The sequence below is a fragment of the Argiope bruennichi genome, chromosome 2 (assembly GCF_947563725.1).
Source record: "Argiope bruennichi chromosome 2, qqArgBrue1.1, whole genome shotgun sequence".
Lineage (NCBI taxonomy): Eukaryota > Metazoa > Arthropoda > Arachnida > Araneae > Araneidae > Argiope > Argiope bruennichi.
Genome location: NC_079152.1, coordinates 56,014,035 through 56,040,907, shown reverse-complemented (window position 1 = coordinate 56,040,907; position 26,873 = coordinate 56,014,035). Strand labels below are relative to the sequence as shown.

Below are 26,873 nucleotides of genomic sequence, written 5' to 3'. Positions count from 1 at the left end.
ACATTTCTAGTATTTATTAAAACAGTTTCCACAGGTTTATTTTATATCTTTCTTGCAGCCTTTGACTTCCATATGGTTGGCAAGGAATATTAATTATATTCAATGTCACTTAAATCCCTTGTATATAACCTAATACTCATGATTCCATCAACAAAGAATTGGAAATTCGTATGGTTGGGAACATACGATAATTGGATTTCAACTTGACATATAATTTTGATTAAAGACGTTTTTATTTATTATTTTGATAGAAACGAGATTTCTCTTTTGAAAACTTTGGATTCTTATTCGGGAAAATTTGGTCCCTGTAACTTAAGGCAAGATTAATTATTTTGTAAATTTATGTAATTAAGAGAATTTTGTAAAACCTTTATCCATTTACATCATTCGAAAAAGCAGAAATTTGCCCCATATCACCAAAATTGTTTTTATTATATAAAGATAGAAATATTTCAAAATGATAAAAAAAAATTGAAAAAAAAAAAAAAAAAAAAATCTTTTTACATTTTCGTATACGAAGTATAGAGAAATCGACAAAATATTTGAATGCGAGATTTTAATAAATATTCACGTTTTTGAGCTCTCCGAGTTCGAAAAACATAATTTTGGCATTATGTTTATTTGTCTGGTTAGAACAAAAATAATTCAAAAGCGCTTTAAGTCAGATAGATGAAATTTGGAGTATGAACTTAAGAACAAACTTTTAGGCTCATATCATATTTTGAACATAATCCATTCTCAAGAAGTCCAATGCTCTGGCTGTTCAAGTACAAATTAACTCAATAAATGAAAAAAAAAATCTAGATTAATAAAATTTATTACAAAAATTTAGCATCTAAAAAGTATATTCTCCAAAAATTTCTTGCTAAATCTGTTAAAACGTCTATCCTTTGTACTTTCACAAGCATGTAAATGCGATAAATCAAAAAGACAATGATTTAAATGATGGAATTCGATAGGTAGTTTTGTGACTGTAATTATAGTTCTGCGGCAAATTTTGGTTCCAGTTAGTTAGAAACAACGTATCTAAAACCACATTCGTTTTTTGGAGTCCATTGCTAAATATCAGCCATTAATCTCCGAAAAAAGTATACGAAGATCCTATAATAGATACAGTGAAAATACTAAATTTGCATTACAGATCAATATTTCAAAACTATTTTTCTTCACTACCATGCATAACAATCGTAGCATTACCCAAGATTCATCATTTTATGAGGGAGGAAATAATACGTAAATATTACGATACTTATTGTGATGTGATTTATAGTAACGCAGTATCAGCGCAACTAAAATGTTACATTGACATTTTTCTGAAATATTGCCAATCCAGTTAAATTTCTTGTGTATTCTTACTTGCCTCCTTTTTTTTAAGGACTTATAGATCCCTCCCTCCTCTCTGTCATCTGAAAGTTTTTTTTTTCTCTCTTTTTAATCAAAATATAAGAACACAAAAGATTCTTGCTGTTTGTTTGCACAAGCAAATATCTTCTTTTGTGCAACTAACAAACCGAATTTTGCTTCTTTTGCAGTTTTGATTTAACTGCAAAATTTTGGCCCATTTATTTTGTTCGAATACGATAGACTTGTTGAATCAACTTCTCACTCTTCATGATCACCATCCTTATTGGGAAAGTGAGAATCCAGCTGATTGAATAAATTTCATAACTAGATTTAAGAATGAAAATTTTCTTACAAGTATGCTTGAGTTTTTCTCTTTGGAACACATGCTGAGCTGAAGTGCTTAATATTTCAATAAACACTATACCTATCGTAAGGATCAAGAGATTGTGTAATTTTTCCAGTACTCCTTCTTAAAAGACTGCCCTCATGGACAATATCGAATATATAGATTTCTAAAAGCAAATGATTGGGTTAAATGTTACTTTTTCTTAATGTATTAGATTATGGTGAGCATCATCGGAGTTGTATGACTATCAGATTCTTCGTAGAAAAAAACAGTTTAAATGTACATTTTAGACAGATTTAATCAAAAATTTGAGAGAGAAACGCAATTTTGTTGTAACATTCACAAAATAAAATTCAACCAGCTAGTTATTTGTTTTAGAGCTATCGTTTTCATGTACATATGTATAAACGAAAATTATATGATAAATTTCATCCATCTAGATCGTTCTGATTTATTGTATTTCAATATATCCACCTCGAAAAATCAACCGTAATTCCACAAATGATTTTTTTTTCAGGTTTAGGGAGGTCTAAATCATGCATATGAATCAAAATTTGAAATTGGAATGTTTTGATGTTAATTACTAAATGTATGAAAAAAGTAAAAATAACAGCGGGCAACTTGGGTGTATCTTAAAAAAAAACTCTTCAGAGCAGATTCAAGTTTGAATTAAAGAAAAATTAAAGAAAGTGAGTAATCGTAGATATTTTGTCATCTTCACTCGTATCAATAGACATAAGCACGAAAAACATTTTAATGGGGAATATATCGTGTCTAGTGTCCTCCTTTTCCTCTATCGCTATGCCACTAACACTGTATTTATGGGGTAAACTGTTGGTTTCCTTTCAATTAATATTAAAATCTGGCATCATCATTCGGAGCCGGTAGTGACGTAAGTTTGTGTCCACGGATGTTATTCCATTCCCCTCTCCAAACTTGAGTCGTGAACTTGGCCGTGACTTTGCTTGTCTCCCCTCTAGGCATGTTCTTCACTCTCAGGATGCTAATAGTAACTTCCTCAAATTATTAAGTAACAGATTTCTGCTTTATAGATATCCCTTTCCATACTTACATACGGAAATTTTCTCGCTGCTTCTGCAAACAGTCAATGAATTTTCAGGTTTACACTTCTTAAGATCTTCAGTTTTGAATGTTTTGATTTTTTTTCTGTTGTGACGTGTGCTTCTGTTGACCAACACTTTTTACTTCTCTAGGATTGACAACAGGTGAGCTGATTTTTCTTCTTTCTTTTAGTTAAGATTGGATAAATTTGTTAATTAGAAGAATGATGAATATTCGTTTAATATATATAGCATTTTATTAGTAATCATCCTGCGAATGAAAAGGAAAATGAACTATCAGGGGCCTGAGAGAGGACTGTCATAAATAAAATGCAGATAAATTACCTGTGGTTAACGTTTTTTGTAGTATATATTTCTGCATTTATACTTAAAAATGAATCGATGTTATTGAAATAATTACTCGATTAAATATTATATTAGAAACCATAAAGAAACTAAATTTTAGAGATCATCAGTTTTTGATATGCATCTTATTTAATATTTTTTCACTTTTGTACTATCGTTAAGTGTAACATTGCACATAAATTTTTATTTTTTATGTGGTGGTGGAATTTCTTTTTAATTTTATTTAAAAAATAATTGTATTTTTTTTTAAATAATTCATTAAGAAATATGGAGTGATCTTAATAAGGACTTAAGTTTGTTCTTGAAATAATAAAATCATTTGCGAGTCAATGAATCTGGGAAATCTGAGTTATCAGGTTTAATAGAAATGTATTGATTTCCTTTAGCTTATTTTTATTTGTTAATTTATTGAAATATTTTGAATGTAAATTTAATATAATTTCTGATGTGGTTTAAATCATTATAATCTGTTTATTCATTCTCTGTCTTACTTATTATTCTTATCTAAATAAAGAATTAAAGTTAAATGTACTATTAAATATTTAGTATTTCATGTTTATTAAAATATTATATTTATGAAAATATTGTAATTGTTCCCACAGATTCAGTAAAATCACTTTGAATAGATAAAAAAACCCCCATTTTGATATCTAATTAAATTTATCCTTTTACTTCTATGCCATATTTTAATCGAAGAAACAACAATATACAAACTATTAGAAAGCAAAAATAATCTTCACTTTTATGAGAGAAAGAATTCTGAAATGTATCTTTTTATCAATAGTTAAATGCTTAATTTAAAGGTATTTGTTTTATTTCATAATTTATTTTGATAGAGTTAAGAACTGAACATTTTACTGATTAATTTAATTTTGGTCAGTAACATAAACTCGCATCTATATATTATAAATAATATATTTTCAGGATGATGATGATTCGGGAAAACACTATTGCATCATAAATTAATATGGAATAAAATTTTTCATTTCTATTTGCACTGTATTTCTTATTACTGTGTTTATTCTTCGTGTAAAATTGCACTCTAAATATAATTTTATGTTATGTTTTCAATTTAGATTTTTTTTGATTTTTTTTTTCTTTTGAATATTTATTATTATTTTACACTAATATTTGTGCATTATTAATATTTTATTAGGCACTTTTTTTACCATTTGGGGCATTTGGAATCAAAATTGTAATTTCCCTCTCCTACTAAATGCAATTTATGATTTATTGTCTCGGCCTCTACCAAAACACTTAATAGATATTTATTTTTGATTTTTTTTGTTAGTCATTGTGATATTAATCAAAATGACAATTTACCTGTTAAATATGATAAAAAAATATATCTCTAAATTTTCCTTCATCAGTTAATACGTGCCTATTCCTGAAAACATTTTTTAAAAATATATTGTGACCTTTTCTGTACATTTTTTTCTTCATTTCTTAATTTAAAAAAAAAAAAAAAAAAAAAAAAAAACTATTTTTGTTTTTTCCTTGTATTTTTTTTAATTATTTCATTTCATTTTTCTATTTTGTAATAAAAATTTATTGGTTAGATAAATGAACAAAAGAACACATTGAAGATTTGTAATTTATGAAATGTTATAGAATTCAGACTTTCTTTACATTTCAAAAATTGCTGTTTATGTGAAGAATAAGTTATTTGCTTATAATTATATTATGCGTATATATTCATATATTTACATTTGTGGTCTAAAAGGCTTATTTATATATTTTTTATGAAAAAAAAAATTTTAAGAAAAGAATTTTAAAATTGCTATTTAATTTTTAAAAATAAATAATGGGATTTAACTTAACATTTTCAATTAACAAAATTTATAATTAAACAAAATTATGTAAATTTCAATTAATATCTGCTGATATATTATAAAATTGAAATATAATTTATACTTTAGTTATAATATTCATGTAGAATTTATATTTTCACTAATTGTAATTTTGAAAATGTGAAAAATAAATAAATAAACCTTAATATATAATGCTGTACTTAGGAGAACTGTATTATTTCAAAATGCATGTAACTACTTGAATCCAACAAGTATATTCAAGCTATTAGTTTTGGCAAAATACAAGTGTTATTTCTTCTCTTTGCCAAATTTTTTACTAATGCTTTTTATAAATATTGAATCGAGTTCCTTTTCGTAAAATCAGCTTATTGTTTGGTTTGAAAAGGAAGGAGGGACTATTAAAATACGTTTAAAAAAATTTCATTTTTTATTAAAAAATATGTGAAAGTTTATTTTTTAGTATTCTTTTATGAAGCAGTAAAACTAAAGAATTATAAAAATTTTAAACAAATTGTATATTTTTATTTAATTCAATTCTTTGAAGATCACCATTCAAAAGTTTGTCGGATATTCATTTTAATTAAGCAAAAATTTTGGAAAAAGCTAGTAATTGGAAATAAGAAGTATGACTACCTTAAAGTCTTGAGTATTGTCTTTCTTATCATTGATTATAATACTGAAATGCTGTAGAAATAAAGTTGTGTTCAAAACTCTTGGCAATATTTTATGGAAAATGCTCTTTGTAGAAATAACTATATCTAAGCTATGTTGAGCTCGTATTAATTATTTATAAATGTAACAATTTGTTTGTTACTCTATAAGATATTTTCTAGGCAGACAATCCAAATCTCATCCTCTCTTTTATCCACCTTTTTCTTTAGATACAAGTCAACCTCCGTTTTCAGTTTTTAATATTTAAATTTAAGAAATAAAAAAAGAGAGGGAGAAATTCTGCTATTTAGGTAATTTTATAGCAATGATTCTTAAATTAAATATTTGGAACTTATGTGGGATTGCTACTTAAAAGTTTGTGGGTTGTGAAAATTTGACATTCCCCTACCCACACCCCCAGTTATGCAAAAGCATATGTAATAAATAAAATCGCTTTGATAGTGATTTAAAACTTGTTGAATAAATTGCATTCGGGTTTCAGTTATCTGGAGAAATCAGGCATCAAGATTATTGAATGAAGATCAGTAAATTTATTGAGTGCTGGATTAGTAAAAGTTCATTTAAAAAGAAATGCATTTTAATATAAAACATGCTTTTTTAACAAAATGTATTGAATTATATTCTTGAATACTATGTATAATAAATGTTGCAAAATACTGTTCGCAATCGTATTTATTTATTTTACTCCAAGGTCATTGAAATCTGCAAGCAGATATTTCTTTTCTCTTTAATATTCCTTACTTACTTTTAAAAATGCTAGATTATAAGAGGAACTTGATTATTAAAACTACAGAATTTTAAATTGAATTTCTTCGATTTATCATCGTTTGTTTTCTTCTTTTTTTGATTGTCCAATTTTTGGGTTTTTACATCGGATTTAGCACATTTTACCTTTGTTTTCAACATTTAGCTTATCATTCAACTTGTATTTTAATGTTTTATGCATTTTTAGATATATATTTATTCCTTTTTAAACTTACCACCTACTCTCTATATTTTATTACCTTCTCAAGTTTTACATATGCTTTCATTGTCTTTTCGTCATGCTATATGGAATTGTCTCCATATAGCAGCTTTCGAGCTTTTCGAGCTTTCTTACTTTAACTGTGTTTTTTGCTTGGCGCAATATAGGCAGATATGGCTTTTGCGCCATAAAACACCACAAAACCAACCAACCAATTTTTGGGTCTCACCAGAAATTTTAGAACGAAAATTAGGCCGTGAAAACAATTTATTAACAGAAAAAAGTTGCTCCGATGATCGGTTTTAGTGATTAAAATTTAATCAATGATAGTCTTTTCGCAAACTTTAAACTTTAATTTGATCCTTCCTTTTCTTAAATTCAAGAGCGGTAATATGCTAACAGACCCGACTAGATCGGGCAGTTGTCTATTTTATAATCTGATTTTCAATGATTACTTTTCATGTTTCAAATCTTAGAATAAATTTAGTCTGATTTAATGAAAATAATTGTTGCACCTCTTGTTAGCATGCCTTATTATTATATGCAATTAGAATAGTTAATTTTTTTAAGTGGGACCTTAAAAGAACAGTGAGCAATATTTTTATTCTTTATGCTTTTATGCAGCGGATACTTTTTATGCACTTACAAAATAAGGAAATTCTTAGTGTAAGATAAACAAAACATTTGTCGCAATTTACACTTAACTCCTTCCAACTTGCGGCGGAACTCCTCCCTTCAGATTTTACTAGAACGAAATGAATTTTGACAATTAGTAATTTGCTGTTGAGTTTTTTTTTTTTTTTTTTTTGCTGTTTTGTTGCGAGTTTGTTTTGGATTGCAGTATCAAGCCTGTCTTTTCTTCTGATCTGAACTTTTTAAAGCATGGGTGGGCAGACGTTTCCAGGGCATGGGCAACTACTAATTTTTTCAAGGAGTTGGCATAGGTGCGGTGAATTAAAGAAAAAGGTCTACAATATTTATTATAACTTAATATTAAGGAAATGTATGTATCTGCATAATACAAACATAATAATAACAGCCACACATATAATAATATCAATTGATGCATTTAATATCAAACAATTCAAAATACATATAAAAAAATCATTTTCATCTTAAGTTCTACTTATAGTTAGTAGAAGACACAGTCTGCATACTGTCCGCCAGTCTTAAATTTCTCGGTATATAATTATTAACTGCTAATCTTGCACTGGATTCTTAGTGGTCGTCAGTGAGATGGGAACGATATATTATCTTAAACATATTCATCGTTGAAAATGCAGATTCACACAGGTAGGTAGAGTCAAAGAACGATGTCAAATGATATGCATTTTTTTTTTAAATTAGAGTATTTTACTCTGTTCATTGTATTCCAAAATTTATTCTTAGGTTTTTAACTACGTGCTTTTAAAATTCTCATTTTGAAGGAGAAAAACTTCGTTTTCCTTAAAAGATAAAGAGAATATATAATTTATATTATATCGGTGTTCCATAAATGTTTCTTTTAGTATGCGAGTTTTAATTCTTAGTAAAGGTGGTCACCCCAAAATGTCTTGGTGGTCCTTCGGCCGATCGCGATTGACCTAATGCCCACCCCTGTTTTAAAGTGTGCATATTGATTTCAGCGAGTAAAATGTAAAATTTTTAAACGAAATTTTCATGCAGATCGATTCACTCGCAAGTAGGCCATTTCGAAATAGGTCAAAAACCGTTGAAACGTTTCCTGTGCATTTTTACGGAATAAAAAGTCCTATGTTGCAAAAACGTGCTGCACATTAAAAGTTTTTTTTTTTTTTTTAATTAGTATGAAAAGAGTTCTGAGGGAAAATAGATATATTTTTTAGTTATGATTGCTATATTATTGCTAAAGTAAATGGGCTTTGGCTCATTTTACTTATTTTCGCTCCTACATATTGATCGGCATTTTTTTTTTTTTTTTTTAAATAAATATAACTTTTTGCTCCCGATTCTTGCCTCCCCGATTCGATACCCCAACTCGCTATCCCATTGAATAACTGAAACAAATTTTATTGCTGTGACATTCATTGCTTTTTTGTTGCAGTATAATGTGATGTTATATTTGATAAAAATAATGTTTATAACTTAGGTTCATCGCCTGATTCGAAACCACTATTTTTACCTGATTTTAAACTGATTGCTCCCGTTTGAAATATGAAATATTAACCTTAATCCAGTTGTATTGCACGTCATTTTCTTATTAGAATGGTTTATGATTTCTATTAACAATTGCAATCTAGGAACGTGTCCTTTACAATTGTACCAGCACTGTATTGGTAGTACACAAGAAAAATGGCTTTTATAAATTATATGTAAAAATAAATAAATTGAAAGATAAAGGATTATAGGATATTGAAGTCACTTGGCTGAAAAACCTAGCCATAAACCATGTCAATGTTTTAGGTTTGATTTGTCTACTATTTAGGAAAATTGCTCTTGAAGGATAATACAGGTATTCGCAAGCACACACTTAAAATATTTTTTTAAATTTTTTTAAAGAAAAAATAAAGTTATACGTAAGTAAAACTGCTTTAATTTATAAACCAAATTTTGGTATTTTAAAGGAGTATTGAAGTGTTTATTTTATGATAATATGTGAGGAATTATTAATGAAAAGCTTTAAAATTACGATTAATTTTTAATTAAAAATTAAAAACTTTCTTAGTGAGCATCTATGACCTGAGAAGTAATTTCGTATCTAATTTGTTAGCGCCAATTCTAAAGATTTGCATGTAAAATGTTGCGAGCGATTTCTTTACGAATGTTGCTTTACTCGTGTCGGTTTTTCGTCTGAGGCAAATCACAGATAGTATCCAATGTATAAAAATTATGTTGAAAGAATAGAACTGTGTAAACAAAAATTGTATGGCGTCTCTGGATGTTGCTTTCAAAAAAATATTTACTTGTAAATTTAAAATCTGGCAAAAGTGTCTTAAATGTAAATCCAAACACTAAAAATTATGCGAGAATATTGAATTAATCATACATAATACATAATTGTATACAATCTTGATCAATATCGGATCGAATTTCTCTTAAAAATATAGATGCAGATATGCATATGCGTACATCTTGGGTATTATGTCACTGATAACCATTTGTATTGATGGTTAAAATTATTGATTTAATTTATAACTGTAAGATTAAAATATTAAATAATATATTTTATAATCACACGTCCTTAATATTTTGATTTGTTTCTTTTGCTATCATCAGTTTTTCCCTCGAATAATTTCGAAAATGATGGAAGATTTGCAATGTTTACTGTCGTATCTTTAAAGATGTTTATTTTATTTCATTAATTTGTCACGTCAACCAACCTTTGACTCAGGAATTTGCTGCATCATTTAGCTTGTCATAAGTTCAAGGTTTACTGTTTTGTGACGAAGGTTAATCCTTTTCGTTTATCTGATTTCAATTTACGTTTACGTTTATCTGCTTTTTTTTTTTTCCTTGCATCTTACGTGAAAACGTAAGGAATAATAAAATGCTGCCTTATTAGGATATTTCGGAAAAAATTCTGCCCAAAATCTGTTAAAATAATTTTAATAAATGTCAAGTAGAAAATGATAAGCATAAGAATGGAATTTACGATAAATTTAAATAGCAAGGCAATTAAATATAAAGATTTAGGATAAATTTTTTACTTGAGACTTAATTTATGGTATAAACCACCTTTTCTTTGTTTTACAGAAATTAACTATGCAAAACTTACATTAATAAATTCGAAAACAAAGATGTTTTTATGTTATTATAAGTCGCCTTCGGCGACCAGCTGTTTCTCAAGGAATATTATTTATATATGATTTCAGATTTTGATATAACGTCACATTAAAGTCTGACATGAAAGACGCGCTATTTCAATTATCTTCAGTTTTGTTTATTGTGTGTATGAGCACTTCTAACGGCAACAAATCTTATAATAGCGCTATTAAAAACTTAAGCGACCGATTAATCTATCTTTTAAATTTCGCGGTATTTCACTTTTTTATTCATTTTGTAAACTACGCAGATATTAAACTAAATCCTTTTTAGTTTTCAACGATGAAATACAAATCACGTGATTAAATATTGATTGAAACAATGAAAACTTTTTGAATTTTAGAGCAACAATGTACTGTAATGCTTGAAAATAAGGCAAAAAATTAAAAAAAAAAAAAAAAAAAAAAATTGCGCGACTGTTAAAGTAGCATCATTAAAGTAATTTTTTTAAAGTTTGAAACTATTTAAAATTTATTTTTATGCAATAATATTTTTGGAATTTTTTGTGAAAAATCGCCAAGATTTTGATTAATTGAAATTAAAGTAAAAAATCATATTAATATGGGTTCCATACTAAATAATTACTCTAGGAGGAGCCGTTTTATTTTTAAAGCCCTCTAGAATCCTCTTATTCCTCTTATTTTATTATGGAAATGGGAGTGTTTTTCGTATGTACTCTCTAATAAAAGACCTTACCCCTGCCTCCCACATAAAAGTATGGATTTGGGCAAGGCCGTGAATGCAACCAATGCTCATATTTTTATTTTCAAAGTTCTGTATTATGTACTTTTTAGAATTGTTAAGAAACTCTAGTGTGGATTTCGGACGTCCTGTTTTTTCTCAGCGGATCTACAGAATTCAACAGAACTACAGTTTTAGTAACAAGATCACACATATCAAATTGAATTTTAACTTCACTAAATCGTTACATTTTTATGTTATCGCGTTTACTTGGATACGAAAGGACAAATTAACAGGTGGTTAACCCTTTGAACGGATATGAATCAAAATTTGATGCAGATTTTAACTTCAGATTTTAAATTTTTCTACCAAGTTTTATCCATCTAATTCTACGTTTTATATTTATAATGTTCATTTGTACCTAGATAGCCGGTCTGACAAATTTTGTAAGAAATCTACAAATTTGGTGTAAAGATCACATGACAAATTTCATTCATTTGACTCAAGGCCTTTTTGAGTTACGGCGTTCTCTTACATATTTACAGAAATGTGTTTTTTGAATTTGGGAAGGTCAAAAACATTAAGTTACGAAGAGATCTGAAGTTCGAAGTTTTTGATGTTACAATACTTTCTTTTTGAATCTTTTTTTTATACGAGAAAGTAAAAATGTGAGGTGAGGTACAACTGGGGAAATAGGATTATCTTTGTAACCTAAAAAAACACTGGTTGCCTTATGTTTTGTAATCTTCAAGGTAATTCCAGGTGAAGTTTAAAGAGAAAGATTACAATTGTGGTTCTTGTATCAATTGTGCGATGTTGTTTAAGACAGCACTCCTGTCTGATTCGTTAGTAACCACAACGGATTTAGTCTTGAAATGTAGGTTTCCTTCCAAAGTTCATATATATAAAGTATACATTACACTATATATTCACATTTTAATATTTGCCTGACTGAGAACTATAATATTTAGCACCTATATCTACTGTCATTATTAATTCTTGACTTGCACACATGGATTTCTTTATGGGACGCTGCAAAATGGTTCGTATTTCACGATCATTTTTATTGTACATTAAAATAAATCTGCTATGCTATCTTTTTCGATTCCTTTATTTACTTTTAGATCTAGGTTAGTTTAGTTTAGATTATTTCCGCTTATTTTGCAGCTTATCTCTTAATTTTTATTCTTCAAAATTTTTTTTTTAACTCAGACTTAAGGACGGAGAGTATTCTTTCTTCAAAATGCGTTCTCTGCATTCTTAACTTGGCAGGGTGTCGAGCTTGTTATGTAAGTCATAAGCGGATGCCCTTTCATTTCTCTTATTTTGCCAATCATCCTCCATTGTTAGAAGCAGGAACTAGAAATAATAGTTTTTGCTTCCGTGCCGTGATAATACTAAATTTATCTAATTTTAATGAAGATTCTGAGACTCGGCTATTAAATGAATGCTATTTTGTATATTCATAGTGGATTTCTACAGTAAATCATGCATACAGTAAGCAAAAATTTTCTTTCGAATTTGGCTTTTGTTATTTGAGCATTGATTCCATTCTCCCTCATGTTAAAATGCTATAATGACGATGGTGTGTTGGTAGGGATAGTATTCGGAATAGTATTTAAGTTTCTTCTCACAGAAGTAATTTTTTTTCCATTGAGAACCAACTAAAATGCACATTTTAAAATACAGTTCTTTTTTGTAGAATGAATGTTAATGACATTTGTTGTGTTTTAAAGACATATTTAGGGACGATGTGCAATAATGAACTTGAAACTCATAGTGATGATTAGTTTCTTATTGCATAACCATATCTTACTAACCCTTATGTTCATTTTGTATAGTATACCATACATACAACTTTATAAAAATATACTACCACTATAAAATAATTTTTAAATTAGTTTTATTAAACACATGACATTTCAGGATTTTTTTTATTTATTTTTTGATGTTTTTTATAGCGTAAAGAAGCTACCTATATACATTTTTTTTTTTTTTTTTTGCTTTTCTTCAAAAAAGCAATCTTGCCACGATAAGGGTTAATTCGAATGCTAATAAAATTTCGCATGTTGAGCACATTTTTACTTATTCTTCTTAATAGGTGCATTTAGCTTCCTCGTAGACTCATGATGAAAGAACCGTGTCTTGAATCGCCTCCAAATATCTCGCAGCCTTATCTGGAAAGGAAAGAGAGTTAAAAAAATAACTATAACTTTTCGCTGCTATGCGGACGTATAGTAGAAAGTAGAGTATAAATTCGATTTGCTCTGTGGCCTGTGGCAAAGAGCTCCGATGAACTAGAATTGCGTGTTTCGACTCATAGACGTTGCACCTGGGTCCGAAATAATGGAGCAACGCTCGGACTAGTTTTCAGTGATGGTATTTTCGGGGTCATCCTTTCCGTGACTCACTTGAAATCGACGGTTTTGGAAATAGGGTAGAATGTGTATCCTGTGTGCATAATGTAGTGAACTTCGCATTTTCTTTTTCTGGAATGCCCGTTGACTCGATTACTTTTACTGGATCTCTTGTTACGCTGGCAAAATAAAATGATTAGAAAACAAAGCCAGACGGGTTATCGGCGAATGGGTCACTTCAGTGATGAATTTTTCATGAATTTCCTTTTAGAGATGTACGAGTACTGCAAATTTGGCTATCTTGGCGCATATTTTGAAATTTTCTTGTTTCAATTGAAACGATTTATTAAATTTCAATCTTTTCATTGGTTTGCCCATAATGATAGTTTCTCTAAATATTTAAATAAAATGTCTTCAAATGCGCTGTTTAAAAACCAATGATTCAATTAAACCTAGTAATTGTTAAATTTTAACGAAGATTTTGATGCTTTCAAAACAATTGCAGATAACTCAATGAAATTTAATTATTATATTTCACATTCACAATTAATATATTTCACATTATTCAGAATTTCACAATTAATGTATTTCACATTATTCAGAATGTGTACTGCTGCATGATATTGAAATAATTTAACTAATTAGTATTACAAAAAAATTGAAACATAAATTCAAACAAATACAGGACGTTCTGATACTTCAAATATGTTCAAAGGATTAAAATCTTTCATTTCCTTAAAGAAATGGTTACATTTATCGTTTGAAATAGAAATATTTTAATATTTTTCATTACTATTCTCAAATTATTTGCTTAAAATAACTAGACAGACAATGTTGCATCTTTTTAATTATCATTTGCCATTTAAATGTTGATAATTTGGATTTTTTAAAATTAATTTGCTTCTAGAATAACTTATTTTGTACTGCGTCTTGTTAGTGTTTTATTAATTTCTTCAACTTTTATTTTCCGATCAGGATTGAATTTTTTTAGTTTTGAAAGCGGTTATCTGCTGTAAAAGTACAATTGTAAAAATTCTGGTCGCAACCTTTGAGCTAGCTATTGCGTGAAGAGTTAAGATGACATATTTCTTGGAGAAAATGAAGGCCAAGTATTCCTTGTCCGGCATTGTTTTGTAATGACTAAGAAAAATGTCATATTAATGTTTAACGTGTTTACGAGAAGCTTCACGAAAAATTTAATAAGCAATCTTTATGGTGGATTGAAGTTCAAATAGGACCCGATTAAGCTTGGATCTTACTTTTTGTTTAAAACAAATGAACCAGAAGAAGTGTATATATATATATTATGTATATTAAGTATATGCTTAATGATTTCGAACAATGCAGTTGACAGTAATGGTTTCGCTTCCTTGGCCCAATTATTATTGTTCTTCTTGAAGTTGCTAAGTATTGAATAATGAATTAAAAAAAAAATTAAATTCGTAACTGCGACATTGTTGTTGTTTTGCGATATAATTTTGTAAACAAAATAAAATTTTATAACTATATGAATATCAAGGTTTTATTTTCACTTTGTAATTTGATATTTTTTGGAGTTATTTTTAATGCATTAAAAGGATTCATTCGTTTTGAGTTATTTCATTTTTAATTAAATTCATTTGAAGGATCAGGACACGATCACGTACTCAGAAATGCAGATATTTGTCTTCAGTGATCAGAGCATCAACTTGCTAAATAAAATACGCAAATAAACGCTGTAATTAAAAATATTTGTTTAATTACATTTATATATTGTTTATTTCAGGTAATTTTACGTTTTTTTTTCTGTATTTTCATTTGTAAGAAAGCAAGACATCATCAAAAGGACGGAATCAGAAAGTGAGCATTTGAATTGCAAACGTAATTGGATCATCACAATAGAGTTAGCATGAATCAATATATATATATACTAGCCGCCTTTCGCGACCAGCCGGTTCGCCAATCTTAATGTTCGTTAAAATTTTAATAATTAAATATTTTATGCAATTTCAACTTTAATAGATTCTTCAGCAAAATATTTTAAAACTTCAAATTTTGATAGTTATATAATTTACTCATAATATTATAAAGGCCTTCAGTCATAACGTGATATGTATCTCTCTAATTTTCTGTTACCCCTCGTAGAATTTATGCTTTAAATTAAAGTGTAAATGATTAATCTGCAATTAATATAATAATATTTTTTACTGAAACAAAGCATTTTTTTTAATAATATGATTACTGATAATAGAGTCACTCAGCGTTTAAACTTTATGGGCACCAAACAATATCTTTCTTAATTTATGTAATATCTCAAGAATTTGTCAACAAAATTTTCTCAGATTCATCATGAACAGATCGATTAATGAACAATGTTTCATTTTAAATGCATCAAACACTAAGAAAATAAAATGAATCGTTTAAAGTAATCGGTCGAAAACAGGTTTAAAAAAACTACTTAAAAAACGATGTACTTAAAACTATAAGCATATACAAAAAAATATATAACTAACATAAATACAATTTAATTACAAAAGTACACAACTATCCTAAAAATAATTTAAATCATTGAAAACAGGTTAAAAAAAACTACTTAAAAAACGATGTACTTAAAACTATAAGCATATACAAAAAATATATAACTAACATAAATACAATTTACTTACAAAAGCATGCAACTAACCTAAAAATAATTTAAATCATCCGTTGAAAGTGGTTGTCATGACAACAATCAGAACAATGCGCATGCGTGAATTTTCTTCGCCAGTTAGGTAACGCAAATGCGTGAATTTTTCTACGCCAGTTGGGATAACGCTAAGCAGATTATACATTTTAATTTCCTTTATTCTGTGTTATTTTAATTCAAAAGTACTTCAGAATGAATCTGAAACATGGATTAATTAACGATGTTTAATTTTAAATGCATAAAACATTAAGAAAATAAACAGAATCGTTTAAAACAATCCACCAAAAAATATTAACCCTAGCCTCATTACTGTTGGGAGAAAAAAGAAACGGAAGCCTTACTCATTTGGCGGTGGGGAAAATGGAAGATTTTTTTGGCGGGAAAGTTAGTTTTTAATTAATAATTAAAATTCGAATTAAAATTTCAAAAAAAGGGACCGCAGGTGCACATTCCCGACCTCTAAGGTATACATGTACCAAATTTGATAGCTGTATGTCAAATGACCTGGCCTGTAGAGCGCCAACACACACACACACACACACACACACACACATTGAGCTTTATTATAAGTATATATATATATATATATATATATATAATATAAAATGTTATTAATGTCTTTTTTTTGGATGCCACTGATTTAGGCTTTCAAAAGTGTATACTTTGAAAGTCTTGATTCCTTATAAGGGATAGAGATGTATAATTTTCAAATATGCTGAAGTTCTGATAATTTTGATTCTTTTTGTTTGTGACGATTGCGGTTGTCAACTGTTGCTGTTATAAAATAAAATCAACTTCTAACTTCATTTAAATTTCATTATGTGAGAAAGTGTTGCGATTAACAAGCTTCTCCATTCCCTTGATTATTAATTTATTGAAATTTGTTTCTTAGATCTTCGTGTATTTTATTTATTTTTAGTTAATTTATGCAAAAGGAGACTATTTTTTCCCCCTTTTTAACAAAAAGTAATTTTTTTGAGTTTACGTAGAACGCTTTGGTAAAACTCAAATTCAGTAATTGCATCGCATATCGAAAAAGCTTAGAATCACTATTCTAAAGCATTGAATGATTTCTATTTATAAAGGAATAGATTCTTTATGAATTTTATTTCATTGTTTAAAAATTAATATTTTTTAAAGTTTGTAAAAATTTTTTATTTTTATCAGCAAATCCGCATTTTGTTTCTTTGTATATTAAAAATATACAAATTCTTTGTATATTAATTCAAATTTGATTATTTTAGAAAACGGCTTTCTGTACGTAATTGAAATATTTAGAGTAAATAAATTACTTAAATAGATTTTTTCCCCTTCGATGAAATATTTCATTCTGTTACTTAATTCAGGTGACTGATAACAGCTATCATTTTCAAACATTTTTAAATACACAAAAATGCAGTCCAAAAAAATTATGTAAATTTTTTTATTATTCAAATCCTAAAGTGGTTTCCTGTTTTGATTCCAATTTCGAGATTCCTTTGATGAATCGCAATTTAAACTGTACTTCTAAGCACTTGTCTATCCAGTACTAACTTATAAAACTTCCTTACTATATAGTACTTCCTCATAGCTTATAGCACTGTTAACTATCCATTATGCTATTAGCTATTACATGCGTTTTATATTTTTTGCGTACATTGATGTAGAGCAATCGTGAACAGTATTCTTAAAAAAAAAAAAAAAAAAAACACATAATGACTCTTTGTTGGCATTTAGCGGATATTTTTAGATACTTCTCTTATAAGGCGATGGATGTTGTTTTTTTTAGAATGCGAGTAAAAGCTTAAAAATAAGGATAGATTCATGAAATGAAATAAAATAAATTAATGTGTGCTCAGAATTGAATTGCGACATCAAATTCCTTTCTGTTTTCGAATTTGCATCCTTGAAATGCGGTGCAATCTGAACCTTGAGTTTTACGATACCTTTTGGATTTCATCGAAATATGCCTGTTAAGAAATACTGCCTTTTATGGAAAGACGTGCAGTAAATATGCTATTTAGAATTTATTTGAAATTATATGTTTAGAATTATGTATAATATTGGCGAAAAATTTTAGTTATGTCAATTTTATATCGGTTATTTTTAAAAGTTCATAGAATTTTTAAACCTTTCAAGGCTTGACTTTTTTCCCTTGCAATTTTTATAAGACATTAAAATATTAATTTTTCTAAAAACGCCTTCGATATTTTGTATATAACTTATAACTATCATTAAATGAATGATGCTTCAACAATTTTAATTTTGTTACCAACTACAAAATTCATTTTGAAAACATTCTTTTATTAATTTGCCTTTACTTTATTGTGGATGGAATGTTAATGTTTTGAATTCCCTTTTAAAGAAATATTACAGGATTATTTTCATATACTTCTACGCTCCTCTTAATTCACGAGTCGATCTCTTGTGTAATTTATCTTTAAATATAATATATTTATTTCTATTTAAAGGTTTAGGCTTAGTTATATTAACGTCCCGTTTGAAGCTACACTTAGGGCTATTTTGGGACGGACCTCGTCATTTTGAACCGCGGTCAGATGACGAGGACGACACCTGAGCTGGCACTCACCACTCCACACCAGCGGGAGGACGTTTGGTCAGGACGGACTTAACGTGCAACTGACCCCTTTACACGACGGTTCTTCGGTGGAATCGGGTCTCGAACCTGAAACCCTCCGGTTCCGAAGCCGAGATCTTACCACCAGGCCACCGCGGCCCTCTTATTTCTATTTAAAAGAATATAATTTAGATCCAAAACCGAGAGTTATACTTGATTGGAGATACGTGTTTTTATTGGTTATGCTTTGACTTAGTTGTATAATCCCCCCCCCATATTCAAATGTCATTGAAACCTTACAATGCTTAGTAGCAAAAACTTAAAACAGCGATTCATAATTTAAACTTCAACAAAAAAATTGATTAATGATATAGTGCAATGTTCAAAAGTAAAAAAAATAATTTGAGGCATTGGCAAATAAAAATTTAGGGTTATATCATGATAAATTGTTGATTTCTCATTTAAATTATGAAATAAGGGGTGGTAAATATTGTTACGAAATTTCCGGGGTTCGTTTGGATAGTGGGAGTGATATGGTATGGAGAACACTCAATCAGTTCAGGCAGTAGAAAATAAAACAACGACGTTTATTGACACGAAGACACACAGGACAGCACAAAGACGACAACTATATAGAGCACAGAAGACGATTATCTTCAGCCGAGACGTGCAGCATACAGCAGTATACACAGCAGCTCTACTCCGTCGCTGCTCCGCTAGTCCCTGGAAGACGAGTTCTTCATTGTCTCTTCCGACTACTCTTCGACTCCACTGGTCCACAACTCGATTCACCACTCCTCGGCAGCGGCAGGACTGCTTCCTTTTATAGGTCTTAGGAGGCGGGGCTAGAAGCCTCTCAACCAATCAGGAACGTTCGAGGCGTATCTCCGTTCCTACTGGACGGATCGGGAAAATTCTCGATGTTTCGGGTATCTATTTTGGCGCCAAACTCGCCAAATTCGTCGCCAAATGGTCGCCAAGCTCTGGGACCTCCCATGGAACCAACTATGCTGGAAAGCCGCATCGCAGATTCGTAACAATATGTTTACCAGAGATTGTACAGGGAAAACTGAAAGTGGTACGCATATTTACTACTGAGCGTTAAGGGTAAAAAATATTATCGAATGTTTAATGGCAAATATACTTAGCACTTAATTTTAGGTAATTTAAAACAATTCCATACAGTTTTTTTAAGTTATAAATCATGAAATTGTTTGGAATTCAAATTCAGTAATGTCTTACATAGTTTGAAACTCATTTTGCATTTGTTAGGCTGGCTGGGTGGATTGCTACATTGCATAAAAATAAAGCTGTTACAACTGCAAACTGCAATTTTATTAATAACATCTTAGCCACGTTTTGCGTTAATAAATAAACTAAAATGTCTTAAATTATAATATTCAAATAATAAATATATTGAAAATAAAGTCAAAATATGCATAAAATCATTAACAGGAAGATTCCGAATTTTAAGAAATTCCAACTGCATCAACAGTTTTTTTTATTCATTTTTAAAAATGAATGTAGAATTTAAATTAATAAATTCAATAACAAATAATGATGATTAAATTATTAGAATATCGTAGATATAAGGAACGAAAAACGGCGGTGTTGCATTTCTGAAACTTTTGCAGGAGTTAAAATTTAATGACAAATGTTGGAACTTAATGTCTCTGCCCTTGCATCGTGAACGGGCAGTGGTAAACGAATTTACCATTTCTGAATATAAATGACATTTAACTGTAGATTTAATGTACTTCTGAGCTATTAAGATAGCTCAGTCGAATTTTAAGCATCTGATTACCCTATTTATTATCTTACAATACTTTTTGAGTCCTTATAAAAAATATCTTTTGCAGGTGGTAAGAATATATACCAGAAAATTATAAAAGGTTAATTAATAAAAAGTTTCGAAAAGCGAAATGCCTTTAGTTCCTACACTGTTCACTAAGCAGTATGCTATTTACAGATAATTTTAGATGAACTGTTATCAAGCCCATCCATGGATATTCGAAATAACGTAAACGAATGATAGTGGGTGTGTCACTTTACTAAAAATAGGGAGCGAAATACATTTATCAATGGTTTCATAAAAACCTTTTTCTAGAACCGAATAGATCTGTTTTGGGAAGCCGACGATATTTCGGAATTTGCTGAAATTGCATGATTATAAAAAGAGCTTCTCTAGGACCCTTATTTATAATATCAACAAATCAAAGATGTGCAGTAAAATGCCTTTTGCTAATCATGTCCACATTGTTTCATCTATCGTTTGAAATGTTAAATGTTGTCCATTTAACTTTATTCTTTGTAATTAATTTTTTTCCAGAACATGTGAAAAGCTATATTAAAAGTTTTTGTTTAAAATGCATAAGTTATTGTTACGAATTCGGTAATTTATTCACAAAGTTTTTATCAGTACTAGCAAAGTCAATGACGATTAATCAATTCTAGTTGCGGTTTACAGTCCATATCTGCAATTGTTATTAATATATGTATACACAAGATGTTCTTATCTGTTCTTAATTCTAAAAACTGACCGAATTATGAAGTACCACTTTTTGAAACAATTTTAAACTATTTCAATGACGGTCTCGAGCAGAAGGACAAGGCTTTGATTTTCGACGTCACTAATACTTGGATTTTCTTATTGTTCGATAGTTTTTCCTTCTTGGATATCGATGCGTTTTTTGTAGACAACCGATATTTGAATACAATAAGCCAGTGAAACCACGAAGAAATTCCAATATTAGTGAATCAGCCTCGTGGCCTTTTGTATTTTGGAAGTGTTGTTCGTTATGGCAATCATGATGAATAACTATAAAACAGTTTATTTTAAATTTGAAGCTGATAGGATTAAAGAGGAATTTAAATTTACATTTCAGAGATTTTTAGTGAGTTGAAGCCAGGATCAGGTATAAGTCCTTTGAAGGTATTATTTGCATAGGTTGAATCAGGACCTTTGAAGGTAGGCGGAACTTCGTCGAAATATATCATATTGTCAAAGCAAAAAAAAGGGCGAAATGACAGTTTTTATTAGAATGTAAGGAAAATCACTATTTCGAGCGTAAAACTAAAGAATTGTTTGCTCAGTAATTTAGGATAGTTAAAGGAATAGCTATTAGTTTCCGAGAGTTGAGGGAAACCTGCGCAACTTAGAAGGTAGTGTTTCTTAGGTTTGACTAGCTATTGAGTTATATTGATGTGTTTAGAAAAAGATTTTTTAAAACGTCAATAATTTGAATTTAGCAGTTGAATGATTAATTTGGTTTGTTAATTTTGATTTTTGAATTAACACACAATCACACACGCACATTAAGGATTAAAAAAAAAATATTTTGCATATTGTGCGTTTTTAGAATGAGAAACAGAATTATCTCAATATCACTTTAAAAATGAAGTTTCATTTAAAAAATGACTTAAATTATATATACATAATATATGATATTCCCTACTAATTAATTAATTTTAATTTAAGTACTGAAATTTGCGCTTTCTGAGTGCTCTATTTTTCTGTAGTTTGATGAAATTCATTTGCGACACGATTACAAACGTAGATGTATTTTTACGAACGTTTGAGGAAGAATCTCTCTTTTCTTAGTCCTAGCTGCTAAAATTTTTAAAGTTATAATTGCTTCTTTTTCATAAGTATCTTCTTTTTTTCCTGCCAAAATTTTTTTTTTATAAAAATAAGTCTTGATAATGTAAGATGAGTAAAAGATATAGTTTCAATATTGATCTATAAAGTAACTGAAATAATTTTTTAGTTAATGATATTCATTAGAGTTAACTTCTATGAAGGGAAATCAGATTTGGTTGGTTTGCTTAAAGTATATACATTTACATTTTCATAGTATCTTAATGTATGCATCAGTTGATGACTAGTTTCATGTAGAACTTTACTCCCATTATCGGATTCTTTTAGTTGACATATTACTTGGGTGAAATATTTGAAAAAACAGTGCCTGATTTAATTTCCCGTACGAAATTCGGAAGTTGTCATATCACTATAATCAAGAAATTTCCGAAATGGTGGCATGAAACTAAAGATATCAATTTGTTAGTCAAAATGTATTGCATCACCTTCAATGTAATATCTTTCTACTATAATGCACTTCTGCCAGTTTTTTATTTTTTATTTTTGAGTCATTAAAAACATGTCTTAAAATCGTTTTCGTGACCCTTTCAAAGCGATTTTTTTTTCTATTAAATTCATGAACTCAAAATGGCGATCCAAAGATACAGTTTTAATCATGGAAGTGAGAAATTGTTACAAGGTGCCATATCACAGGAATACGGATCTTGCAGAGAATCATTTGTTGAATGTTTTTTTAAAAAAAATCATGAACAATTGTGAGAAAGCACATAGTCATGGCCAAAATTCGTGAAATTTCTCACCACATTTCAGAACGTTTTCTATGCATTGCTTTTCGCAAACGGCTCAAAACATTGAAACAGTAATCTGTTGATTTTCTGGCCATTTAGTTAGAATTCTCAATGCATAACACCAAAACCTTGAATTTTGAGCGACTTGGACGTGATCTTTACAGTCATCGAGCACCATTCGCTTGATTGTTGAGCTCTTACTTTATCAAAAGTATATATTCAAATTCCATCATTGGTAATAATGCGTTTTAGAAAGGAATTACTTTGAGAAAGCACCTTTTAGGCCATTTGAGTATGTTGTTGTTTTTGGAACAAATTCAAATATCTTGTTACAACTCGAGGAACGATATCTGGAGTCACCCGAAATAATCTTATGAAACTACTCGATTAACACAGGACTTTGTCGTTTACAGTAAGAGACTTTATTGAAAAGTCTCTTACTGTAATCGATAGATCAGAGAATAAGTGTTTGTTGATATACATCAAACACTTATTCTATGACCTATCGATATCTTGATCATTAATTACTATGTTGCGGGACTTTTTTAACTAATTAAATACTGCTGTCTTTGATAACAGTCATCTTTAAAATCATGACATTTTGCAATATGTAAAATGCTTTAGTAACAAATTTCATTGCGAAAACAAAATTTAATGTCTGCTCTTTCGTCAATATGTAAAATGCTGCGATAGAAATTTTGGAACATGTATATTTTCGAGGTCGGGAATGTGCATCTTGGAGCAATTTTTTTGAATTTTTAGTTAGAATTTTAATTAATTAAAAATTAAACCCATTCTTGAGACGTTAATATTTTAAATAAAGATTTGCACTCCAGTCAATTAAATCAATCACTAAAGCTGACTGTTTTATGAAAATCTGAATATCATTAGTCTATAAAAAACGGCTGATTTTAGACCACTTCATTGACCATCTCAAAGAATATAGCAGATCTCAAGTACCTCAAGACTGATTGCCCTAAAATTATGAAAATATTTATAGTTTTAAAATTGTAATATACAAAATTTCACAAATCAGTCAGATTTGATTGCAGAAGATAAAGCCCCCTCCCCATTTAAAAAGTGGAATGTCATGAATATTTCGCAGAATAATTCCTTAGGACCAAAAGACTAATAAACTTCATAATTTTTTGAAGTATCAAAATATTATTCATGTAATTTAAATCCTTTTGAAAGTAAAACTAAAAATTGAATTTTATGATGAATCAGAATTTTTTTTTTGAATAATTATTTGAGATATTGCATAAATTATAAAAAATTGTTCTGTAGTGCACATAAGACTTTAATGCCGAACGATTCTGTTTTCAATACTGATATTAAACAACAACAAAAGAAGTTGGTTTCAATTAATGTTTTTATATATTAATTCCAGTTTAATCATTTCAACTGATTAATGAAATTTGTTGAGCTGATAGAAAATTATAGAGAGAGGTACATAGTACAATGAACAGAACGATTAAGTCCTCCATAATTGCACGAGCGACTTATATGACTATAAAAATTTTAAGTTTAAAAATATTTTGCTGAGACAAAGTTACATAAAATATTTAATTGATACTGGTGAACCAGCTGGGCGCCAAAGTTGGTTAGGAATAACATAAAGGGTACTTGAGACCTTGAAGCATTTCCAAGGGATTTTTATGTTTTAGACTTCTTATTTTCATTTAATTGCAAATTTAAATACTAAAAACAGTTATTCGATGCACATGTCAGACAAACGAGTCAGTCTTTAAGCGAGAGAATTAAACGAATGAATTGAAATTTTTTATAATACCTAATAATGTTAGAAATTAATTTATAAGAATTTTCCGTTGGTGATATTTTAATTAGAAAGAAATTCAGGCATCGTTCTTCTGATATGCTATCGACTTTTTACTCATGTGCGCGATTTTTTGTTGAATTTAATCGGCGCTTTGTATTGCAATTCTTGGTACTTAATTTGCAATGCAGAAATATTCAGCTGTTTCTGAGAACTTAAAATTTTTTTTTCCTCTAGTCTTCGAAGGTATTCTAACTTTATTTTTACAGAGTTGATTCCCTATGTAATGAGGGCAAGTGATTATTTTCTCTCTAGTCGTCATCGGTGTAATTTTAACAGTGTTTATCAAAGATAAAGGGCGCCTAGGACATGTTATTTTTACGCCCTCTCATCATATTCATCTTTTAAAAGTGGTATAAACGCACTGATATATTTTTGGGCGTCTTTTAATGCCTAAAAAAAACATCTATACTTCTTTTACATTCTGGTCGTTATGCCACTGTTACATGTCATTTTTGTTGAAACTTGCGTAACTTATTTTTTGGTTCTGTTGCTGAAAATATACATTTAATATTTGTATGCTTAAACACAACATCGCATATAAGAAGGTAGTTACATGTTTTTCTTAGAATTCTTTAATGACATTGTATGATATCCTTTCTGATTAAAATAGGAAACTGTGGATGTCATATTTAGGACAGTTTTTTAGACTGACTAGCAACTGCATTGGCTCAGTTGTACGATGTGAATGCGGTAATATACTCAGGAAATTTAATGGCAAGTATGGTTAACTTCTATCATTGCCTTCCCTAAAGACAATAGCAATATGAATTATTATTAATAACAAGTGGCGTCTTAACTTTGATATACCGATTGATATGCCTGTATCATGTCTAGTCTATCCTCGTGACAAACAAATCCTGCAACGAACGGGGTAATGATATTTTGTTTCATCGCTTACGATCATAACAATTATTAAGAAGTGTGTTAAGTATTTTATTTAATCTTTCGCTATAAATAGTTCGGCGGAAAGAAAATATTTCGAAACTATAAGATAACTTAAGTTAAATTATTTAACCTGATAGTTTAAAATTATCTGAGTGTGTGTTTTTTTAAAATTATTTTCTTACAAATCGATATTGGGAGTAATGCAAGTGAATCATCGTCTCTGGTTCTGTTCTGGATTCTAGCCAAAAGGAAAAATCTGAACTTTTCGGTCTCATGAATATGAAAGAATTTTGACACTCGTGTATCTCCACACGTGTTCGGGTAGCGAGGCAGGACGCCCCTTATTAGTACGATTGTGGCGCATTTGAGAATAATTTAAGGGCCGAGATTCGTAATTTAAAAATTCAAGGTTTAAGCACTGCTTTTTATAGCGTGTCTGTTACTTATTTATATAAGATTCATTTATGGATTTTTCTCCCGGAATTAGTTTTATTTTTATTTTAGGTTCAAATATTCTTGCTTAAGAATTTCTTTTTGGCAAGGTATTTAAAGTGTGACTTTCGAAGTAAATAGCATATCAGATTTTCAGTCCGTCTCGTTTGGAAGCGAAAACTTTGTATGTGATTTCTCTTACTTTCCTGTGTTATATGTTTCTTAAAATGAAATTTGATCTTTAAAATCCAAAATCAGTCTCAATGTTAATTTCATTTATATATATATATATATATAATTATTTTTTATTTAAAGATATTTTTTTTTGCATATCTTTGCAATTATTTTAAATAATTTGAAATTTTTTTGAAATTGGACATCAAATTTTCGTAGCTGTTTTTATTTGTAAATATTTATAAATTTTCCACTTTATATTATCAGTATTATAACGGAGATTATTGTTATTTTATTGAGATTTGGAAATACATGGAAACATTTCAAAATAGAATGTACATGCTTTTTATTAATATTTTAGGAAAATGTGCATAGCTGAATTTCGCAAATGTTAATCATTTTGCATATTATATCTAGTTCAATCTCTAAAATTTCCTATGTGAAATACTCTTAATTAAATAATTAGAACAATAACTTTAAAGTTTACATATAAAATATATAAATTTATTAAATAATAAAAAAATGAATTTTCAGAAAAATAGCTCCTAGTTT

At 28.9% G+C, this 26,873-nt stretch overlaps 1 protein-coding gene across 3 annotated transcripts in view; it reads left to right on the top strand.

Annotated features, from left to right (window-relative positions):
• The first annotated feature begins 2,603 nt into the window (after positions 1–2,603).
• LOC129956880 (hydroxymethylglutaryl-CoA synthase 1-like) overlaps positions 2,604–26,873 on the top strand; it is a 47,972-nt gene continuing 23,702 nt past the window's right edge. The window contains exon 1 of one of the 3 annotated variants that reach the window (XM_056068894.1): positions 2,604–2,916. Coding sequence is in view for 2 of the 3 variants with exons in the window: in XM_056068874.1 (XP_055924849.1) it covers positions 12,038–12,067 (30 nt within the window). In the remaining variant the exon portion in view is untranslated. Of the gene's footprint in view, positions 2,917–11,930; positions 12,068–12,498; positions 12,523–26,873 lie in introns of those variants that run through there. The other 2 variants (XM_056068874.1, XM_056068884.1) reach the window with 2 other exon arrangements.